The 10,269-nt window shown below is 37.1% G+C and overlaps 1 protein-coding gene across 1 annotated transcript; it reads right to left on the reverse strand.

Moving 5' to 3' along the window:
• Nucleotides 1-8,506: 8,506 nt before the first annotated feature.
• On the reverse strand, nucleotides 8,507-9,940 carry LOC149257132 (uncharacterized). The gene has a single exon (XM_089456257.1). The coding sequence runs from the start codon at nucleotides 9,938-9,940 to the stop codon at nucleotides 8,507-8,509; it is 1,434 nt and encodes a 477-aa protein (XP_089312383.1).
• Nucleotides 9,941-10,269: the final 329 nt, after the last annotated feature.

Here is a 10,269-nt window from a genome sequence, read left to right on the forward strand (position 1 = left end):
AAGTCTTTGTGTAGTCCTGTATATGCTCTCCCTAAGTTTTAGGGGTCCAGTATGAGTTTAAATTGAGTTGGAAATTAGATCACTCAGTTTACTGAGTTAAGTTTAGTTAAATTAGTTCCAAACTGTTTGCGGAACTAATAGAGAGTTAACAGGCGGTGCACCAATGCATCCACTACTGCTACTCCAGTTAATTGAAGATTCCCTCATGAGAAACTCATGCATGTCAATTTTGAGAAAGATCTAGTTGAGACTAGAGTGCTGGGACAATGTACTATCAGTGGTATTATTTACTAGAGTGTAAATATCATGCATGTATCAGAGATTGATCCTATGTTTGGAATGTGTAGTTTTGGGAACATGAATTCCCTTTAAATACAGGCTATTCATCCTAGGAATTACACAAGATATTAAGGGCTTGGGGAGTTTCCGAATTGGCTAAGTGTTGGCCAAGAGATAGCTTGTGAGCTGAGAGAGTTGAGGATACTTGTGCGGAATTGTTCTAATGAGAACAAAATTTGTATCTTCGCTCATATTTATGATATATGTAATACAGATAATGTGGTTTTGAGGAGTGGCTTTCCCTAGATACATCTTGTGTTATGTGCCTTTGATTTATCTTCTTCTTGTTCATTTTGTTTTAATCGATCTATTGGCTTCCGCTAGGTTAAGTAGAAGTAGATTCTTGTCTTTTTCTTTAGTACATTGCATGAGCTTGTGAATCTACAGGAATTTCTACATATCTTTCATGTGCAGGTATTATTTTATCTGGTTACATGAAGGGTAACCACTCTCAAATTCATATTGTAAAGTCATATGCTCCATACAGATATTAGAAAATATTTTGCGATCACATTGAAAAATATGGCTTCCTAGATCTTAAATCATTGATTGTGGTTGGCAATCCGAACTTCACTCTCGGGTCTGATGAAGTATGGGGTGAAAAAGTTGTTTCTGGTCCACTTGGTTCTTATTTTAGGGGACTTGATTCAAACAATTTATGTGACATATCCCCAAGTCCCATGGCTCCAACATGGCGTAATTGTTGTTCCAAGTCAACCGACATTTCCAAGCGCCTTGATTGTTTTCTGGTGAATACAAAATTGGAAGGGTGCATGTATGGGATTCATTCATTAGTTTTTCCCATTTACATATCCGATCACCAACCTATCTTATTTTCACGGAAATGGATGATTGATCCAAGAGCCTGTCCATTTAAATTTAAGCATGCATGGTTGAAGGACAAATCCTTTGACGAATTGGTTCATAGATGTTGGATTAATTATAGGAACACTTCGGATCAAGGGGCATTGGTATGTCTGGGCCATAAATTGAGGTCATTAAAACTAGATGTGTGTGAGTGGGTAGGTGATAAAAAGAGGGAGCACACGAAGGAACTAAAGGATATTGAAGAAATACAGATCAAGATTCTAGACCTGAAAGACCCTGAATATTTCTTTGAGTCATATAAGAGGCAATTCTTGGAATTGGAAACCTGGAAATGGAATATTCTTCATATGAGAGAAGAGGAATGGTGATTAAAGAGTAGGATCACAAATGTGGAATCCAGTGATAAAAAAAAAACAAGTTATTTCATAGGCATGCCACAAGAAGAAGGAAAAAAAATGGCATTTGGTGTCTCAAGGATGAGGATAATAAATATATCTTTGTCCAACTTGAATTGGAACAAGTTGCCATCAACTATTTTAGGAACCAATTTTGAGAGAGGAATCATACATTCATGGATCATAGGGTCTTCTTAAATCAGATGTCGAATATGTTCTTAGATGTTGATAGCATATCATTGGGGACATTTATTTCGATGGAGGAAGTTGAAGAAGTTTTGAATTCCAGTTCTAAGGACAAGAACCCCAGACCTGATGGATGGGGCATTGAACTATTTATTTGCTTTAAGGATCTGATGGGGCCTGACATTCTAGCAGTTGCAGAGCAATCTAGGACTAAGGGATTCATGCTGGGGGAAATCAATGCAACATTCATCACTTTGATTTGAAAGAAGGAGCATCCATCAACTTTTGCAGAATTCAGGTGCATTTCCCTTTGTAATGCTATTTATAAGATTATATCTAAAATCATTGCAAACAAAATGAAATCTTCCTTATCTAAACACATCTCTCTAGAGAAATTTTTCTTTCTATACCCTCAAATGATTTAGGACACAGTTGCAATCACTCAAGGATGCCTTCATTCCATGAAGACCCAAAAAATAAAAGCTAGTCATATGAAGATAGATATTAATAAGGCATATGATTGCATCGATTGGGAGTTCTTGCGATTGGAGCTATACAAGATTGACATCAGCCACCGGAATATATAATGGATTATGGCATGTGTAGTGACTGCAAACTTTGCTATCTTCATCAATGGACTACCTACCACCTTTTTCAACTCTTCAAAGGGGATACGACAGGGATATGCCTTGTCACCATTATTGTGCATAATTGTTATGGATGGATTGAGTTGGAAATTCTTGAAAGCAAGGTATAGGTGTTTTATTAAAGGGATTAATGTATCAGAGGACATATATATTACACAATCAATGTTCATGGATGATCTGCTGCTGGGTGGGGTGAAAAATATTGAATAATGGAGCCAGATTTATGAGATACTAACTACATTTGTTGCAGCTACAGGTTTATACATGAACAAAGGTAAATCAACCCTTATCACAGATTCACAGGATGCAGTGGTTAGTATGAAAGTTTTCCACGTGTTTGGAATTACAAAGATATAGATAGATGAGGGATTCAATTACCTCAGATATACATTGAAACCAAACAAGTATGGAAATAAAGATTGGGAGTGGTTATTAAAAGAAATTGAGAAGAAATTTTTCTTTTGGAAAAAATTGAGAAGAAAATTTTCTTTTGGAAAAATAAGTGGCTTTCCTTGAGGGGTAGACTCACCCTTATCAAATATGGTCTACAGAATATGTCAGTCTGTTGGATGAATTTGTATATATTTCCAAAGGAAATTATACATAAAATTGATCAAATATTAGCTAGATTTCTTTGGGTGGGTAAAACTACAGGAAGGAAATATCACCTGGTTCATTTATCCTCCATAGCCCCACCTATTCAGAGTGGTGGATGGGGTATATTGGATACTAAATGTTTTAATATTTCATTGGTCACAAAATCCCTTTGGTGGGCATTAATAGCATAAGTATTTGGAAAAATGTCATGTAGGGGAATGCCTTCATAATACTTAATCCACAAAGTGGATTAGAGAAGGGGACGAGTGTAAGAGTTTGTCATACATTTGACGCAGTATGATGAAAACTAAACAATGGTTCCTTGCTGGGATGAGATCGGAGATTGGGAATGGTTGTTAGATTCAAGTTTGTTTGGATGCTATCAAGGGTATGGATGGTCAACATACACTTTCTGTGTCACTAAAATATCATTTATTCCAGATAGGTATTACACATATTTGGCAGGTGGTGTTGTGAAGGCAAATCCCCTCTGTGGATAGAGGTGACCCCTCTAGCCCAATGAGTGGGTTTAACAACAAATCGAACAATCTAATACACACTTTCCTAGCTTATGCTTGACAAATACAATAGGAAGGAGGAACCTACCTTGTTCTAATGCTAATCGCTCGATCCTAAGAGATGACTTTGAATCTTTCATTCCACATCTCGCTCCTAAGTTGTTCTTCACATCGAGAAACCTACAAGGAAGATCAAAGTAATGTGCAAGACACGAGAGAATATATAGCATACATCAATCATAAACTACTTAACAAATCAAGGAACATTAAGCTAATCGCATAAATATTTACAAAATTATGGAAAGTGAACATGAGATGTATATGTTAAGAAACTAAAAAGGGAAGCATACAACATATGCTTTGATGTTGGAGCCTTCCTTTGGGTGGATGTACAAGTCCAAGCAGATACTCTTAAAGCACTCCTTCTCCAAGCTAGAATGGGTAGCATATAAGCATAATCTCAACAATAGGGATGCAACAATCAATCACCAACCATTTGGGAATGAAACAGGGTGAATTATAGGAAGGGAGAGGGAGTTAAGGATCCAAAAAAGAGGGAGGAAGGTCCACATCTCAAGGGGAAAGCCTGTGATGAAAAGATCAAAAATCCCAAATGAGAGATCTTGATCATATCAACAACAACCAATATCCAGCTCATTGTTCCCGAAGGTTCTAGTGAGTGAAGATTCTCCTCCAGTTTGGGAAATCCTGCCAAAAGGAGTTCTTCGAGTTTTCCTATGAAAACGCATGCTGACAACGTGAGTGTATAACTGAGAAACCTTCCATAAGCATGGGTAGGTAGTGGAGCAAAACGCGCTAATGCCAAAAATTAGGTTTTTAGGAAAGTTTCTCTAGAATGATTTCAGGGAAGCTTTCCTTTGATTCTTCTAGGAGGTTTTGGTCAGTATATCATGATGGATATGCTGCACAGTAGTCAATGTTTTGGCACTCTGGGATATGGCACGATAAGTGAAAAAAAGATAGCACAAAATATTGTGTAACAGGTGGCAACTGAATTAAAAAACAATTTGGGTACTCGAATGTGGCAGAATGCGGAGACTACTGGGTTGTCAGGGAGATGGGGTATAGAATGGAAGGATTACATCCATTTTTTAATTCAGACTAGAGCCTTTCTATATGACATAAAGGATAAATTGTGTTGGGTGGGAACACTTAAAAGGAGATAAATTGTTGTCAAAGATATATATTCCAGATTCCCTTTAGATACATATAATGAAAGACTTGAGTGGTATCAAAAAATATAGTATTGGGACATTTCCATGAAGCTGGAATTTTTTAATTGGATAGTTCTCCTCAACGGAGTGCTTACTTGGTATATATTAATCCATAGGGGACTTCAAGGACCAGGAATTTGTTCCCTATGCTAGGCATCCATGGAGGAAACACATCACCTATTTTTAAAATGTCCATTTGCAACAGCTATTTCGGATGGAGTTATGACACTACTTAACATCAAAGGTAGGTGGCAACATGGATTGATTGAGGGATGTCTATCCTCTTGGTTCATATCACATAGGAAACACTCTACATTACCCTTGTATATATTCTGGGGGATATGGAGATGCAAAAACAAAAAGATATTTGAACAATGAGATCCATATGTTAGGGAAATAATAATAAAGACTGATGCATACTTCGGAGAGATTGGGCCTATTATTAGAAAAGGCCATAGCGGTACCAACAAGTATATCGACATCTGAAGGCTGGTTTTTTTGATGGGGCGTGTGTACAAAGGAAATGTGGATGTGGGGCATATATTATAATGGAACCTGGTACATTTTACCACTTTTGGTGGGAAGGAGGAAGGGGAAAAAATAACCAGGCAGACCTTATTGTACGATGGGGGACATTACTATGTGCAAAATGGTTGGGTATTGAGACTTTAAAGATTTTCGAGGACTCAAAAAGTGTCATCAAATGGGAATGGGTACAAGGATCATCACAATTTAATCCTTTCATTCTTACTACATGGCTAAGGAAGATTTGGATTCTGGAGCAGTCCTTTCGTCAAATCACATATAGGCATGTGTACTGTGAATAGAATGGGGTTGTAGACACGTTGTCAAAAAGGAAAAATTGCAGCAGGTATGATTCATTTTTATGCATATCAACAAGTTTTTGTAGCAAATGAAGGAAGTATAGAGATCCTGTAACATAGCATTTTCACAATATATATTTTGAAGTTGTAATGATTCTTATTGAGGCAATGACATAGATACTACAGAAATGATCAGAAGGGTTATACTAATAGATTTCTAAGTGGAATCATAGGTAGATTTCCAAGTGGAATCATAGGTAGCTTTCCGAGATATGATATTTAGTAGAATTTTGTATTAAGTTTTGAATGGAAGCAAAATGATAAATCTATGACATAAATGTTTATTTGAGGAGCAAGCAAATAAGAAACAAGCTATTGTAATCACTTTTATTAATGAAAGATGATATTTTTTTTGGGTAATCATTTTTACCTTGGTTGCTTTTAACTTGGTTTCCAGCACTCCCACGGTCTTTATCTCATACCTCTACAAGCTATGCTCCTCAAAATGCATCTTATGAAATTTGTACATTCTTCCCTCCATAAAATTCAAACAGCGCTTCCTTAAAAACAAAACTAGTAGACATAAAACTTCTTAACCACAAAACTTGTACATTCTTCCCTTCATAAACTTCAAACAATGCCTCCTTAAAAACATAATCAGTATACATGAAGTTTATAAACAACTCAATCAGCGTTATGATACCACTCTACAAGTCCCAATAGACTCCACGTATTAATGATAAAAATTCACCTATTTATACATATGCATCTAGATAACTTATTACAGTTAAAAACTAAATCAAAAACTAATTACATAATGTACAATAACAATCCCTAAAAATTAGTTAACAAAAGCTTGTTTCTTTTCTTATTCAACAAGTAAAGCTCTGGTGGATGGATTTGGAAAATACACTAGTCCATTATCAACTGTTTCTGGTATTTTGGCATAAAGCGAAGACAGCAGTACTAGAAATTAAGAGCCTAGATTTGACTTGTTGGTATCACAATGGACTTATTGACAAATTTTATTCCAAATAACCTTATTTGGAAAAAGTTTGAATTCTCAAGTGGGTGACTTCGTTATTGCTTATACTTGACCATATGTTGCAGATGCCGAGAACTCTGGTGCTATGAGAGGAACTGAACTTGTCTCTGAGTCCGAAGATACAACTTTAACTTTAGCTGGTGTAGGTGCTGTAGATAACGGTAAAAGGTCTTCCTTGGATGAAAACAATAAGGGCAAGAATCCATTCATGAAGATTTTGGGAAAGCCTTTGGGATACATGACAACAGATGAACAACCTAGAGTAATGAATATATCTTGCAAGTATTTGCAACTAACTGAACTTGTCTCTGAGTCCGAAGATACAACTTTAGCTGGTGCAGGTGCTCTAGATAACGGTAAAAAGTCTTCCTTGGATGAAAACAGTAAAGGCAAAATAATCCATTCACGAAGATTTTGGGAAAGCCTTTGGGATACATGACAACAACCTAGAGTAATGAATATATCTTGCAAGTATTTGCAACTACACCTTCCAGCAGCTACAGTTCAGGCGGTTCTTTAGTTGCGTGCTAGACTAACAAAGTCGCAATCCATGGCAATACAGTTTCTTGAGAAAGGTAGATTGTCTTCCCTTTGTTGTGCAACCAAACCTTCGACGATGGAAGCTCTCTAATTTGTAGGCATTGGTGTCTTTACACACCCTTTCGTTTATGTACAGGGATCTCAGGTGGTATAACGTGATGAAAACATTGAATCATATGGATGGTTTGTAATAAACTTTGAGGAAGCCATTGATGCATTTTAGATTTACCCTCACAATCTTGAACCATGCTCCTGAAATGCCTAGGGGCGTTCATGGGGTTAAAATTGATGTGTTGAGTCTGAGGCTGAATGTGTCTGAGCCGGTGAAAAATAGGGGCTTGGAATAACACCCAGATCAGAGGCCTTCTGCTGCATATTGCTATCATCACCTTCTTCAGTTGCAGTCTTCCAATTACCTAGATTAAACATTGCCAGCCACGCTATTAAACGTTAATTCTCAGAGTTCTATGCATGCCAGTTTTCATAGGATTCAAAATCACATGGTTATAGAATGTTGTACTATCAGAAAAGTTGATATATCTAATGATGAACTTGTTTCAGATTGTACACAAGGAAGACATCCCTTCCTAGAACGCCATTAATTCACAATGGCCACCCTATGTAAACAGGTTGTGCATCATAACATGCTATGCACTGTTCATAACATTAAGTTGTGCATCAGAGTCTTGACACTCGATTCTAATGGAAATAAGCATATTTGCAAAACTTTGCATTGTGCTATATCACATCCTAGAACTACTACCTTCACTTATATATCTTCTCTTTATCTGCTTTGCATCAGCGTTTTATAAAATTGCACTGTGCATAAAGAAGCAAAATGAGCAAATTATCATGACTTCTCCGAAGGAAGACAACATATCACAAGGAGTGCTTAATGTGGATGATGCCATTGAAAGAAGAAAATAGTGAAAACCATTTTGGAGGCACATGCTAATAATGAAGACCCTATTTAGTCCTTCTGTGCTAGAGAATTTGAATCAGCTGGAACAGTTCTTTACAAAGTTAGAAGGCTTAAATGCTTTTCATTAAAAACTTTGGAACAATCATGTTTAACTTCTCAACGGTTTGGAAGTGGAAATCATTACAGTCTAACCATATCAAGAAATTCAGAAAGACAACCTTGAGGACATACATTTAAACATCTTTTATAACACACCATTGGACCTGAATAATTTGTCACAAGCTATCCAAATATTGCTATGAAATAAAATCTACCTGAATAATTTGTCACAGGCTATCCAAATATTGCTATGAAATAAAATCTACCTGAATAATTTGTCACAGGCTATGGCTATGAAATCAAATCTGAAATAGCTATAAAAGAAAAGGTACTAAAACTCGGTCTCCACGTCTCCTCTGTCAATGTGAAATTTGTTAGACCAAACACTACAAAGTCCTACGACATTTCCGGTGAAAAGCTCGTCGGTCCTTTCATCATATCCAAATGCATGGACTCCATATTTCAATAACGCCTTTCTGAACTCTGAACAATTTGGAATATCCAACGTCATCTTTGCCAAGCATTCTCCTGTAACAATGCTGCTAACATTCACAGTGTACAACCATTCACCTCGTATGAAGCAGTTACAAAGAGAAATGATAATATCCTGTGACCTGGAAATGTAAGAATTCACGAAAAGGTTCGGTGGCCTGAACATTGGGCCCTCTACAAGTGTGTGATCTTCAAGTGTCACCAAAATCTGACCTTGTAGATTGCAAATGTGAATTGTTGTGGATTCGGTGCAGCAGATGAATTGAGATCTTTTATGTAAATAGTAGGGTTCACAGATTGCACGAATATTTGTATTTGTTACCTTTGGGTTTTCGCAACTTATGTCCACCACTTCCATCTCCAATTCATAGCGCTGCACAACTAATGTATCACTGCCACATATAGCAACGAATTCTATCAAGCTTGTACCTTCCTGAGGTAGAAGGATATTCTTGCGCAGTTTCCCATTGAGTTTGGAATAGATTCGTAATGAAATTCCTTGGCTTCCACATTCAAAGACTTTTCTCCCCTCATACATTACCACGTCCATATTTCCTGGACTTAGACTTTTAGCATATGAACCAACAACTGTGCCACCCAGATCTGGTACTGTAAACAAGAACCTGTACTCTTTTAATTCACAGAACTTGAATACTCTATCCTTGGAACTGTGAATCATGCCCCTGCAAAGTGGAATATCAAAATCCCAGTGTAGTATGCAGGACTCTCCTGGAAAAAGCTCTGTGGGGTTAGGACTTTGTCCTGCTTGCATGGATGCAATTTCGAAGCTTATTATCTGTACTTTGTCAAACACATAACTTCCTGGCTTTTTCAACTCAGTGTCCACTAAGAATGAATTATTATCAATATTGTAACAAGCAGATCTGATTTTCCCCGGCAGGGTGCATTCGATGAGATTTCCCTTGTCATCCCTAATAGCTGAGATTTGATCTCCATGTCGTCTGAAGAACACAATAGAGGCCATGGAATGGACAACAAATATTATATCATCCCCAGGGACAATAAACAGAATACTGCCAATGTCAAGAAACTCAAAGTTGTGTACATAGTAATCCCTATAAAACTTTGGTAGCTTCACTTTCTTGCCCAACTCTCGGAGACGCAAGTTGTGGAAGTATGAATCTCGCTCTGCAAGTTGTGGAAGTATGAATCTCGCTCTATCAGCTCTTCTTGTATTTGAGGTTTGTTTCCATTCGTGAGTAACTCTGACGAAGACATCACTGCATTCAGAACTATATTTGGTTGTGGCCATGCCATAAATTTTCCTTCATTTTCTTCTCTTGGCCTTTTCTTCTTTAATTGATCTGCCATATCTCGCAAGGGTGGAAGCGTTTAATTGAGGAAGAAGCTCTCTCTATCATGCCTCCTGAGGTTGTTTTTCATTGATTACATCTGTGAGTACCTATGATGAAAAAGATATCTCTGCATTCCCAACTATATTTTGTTGTGGCCATGGTTCATTTTCTTCATTGGTTCTCTTGGTCATTTTCTTCCTTCGTTCTCTTCTTTCTGAACTGATGTGCCATGTCTTTCATTGGCCACCTATTGAGATGATAACATTGTTTACACACCCAAATACAA

This window comes from Pinus tabuliformis, chromosome 6 (assembly GCF_031772625.1).
Source record: "Pinus tabuliformis cultivar Carrire ecotype Pingquan chromosome 6, CPIR1, whole genome shotgun sequence".
Lineage (NCBI taxonomy): Eukaryota > Viridiplantae > Streptophyta > Pinopsida > Pinales > Pinaceae > Pinus > Pinus tabuliformis.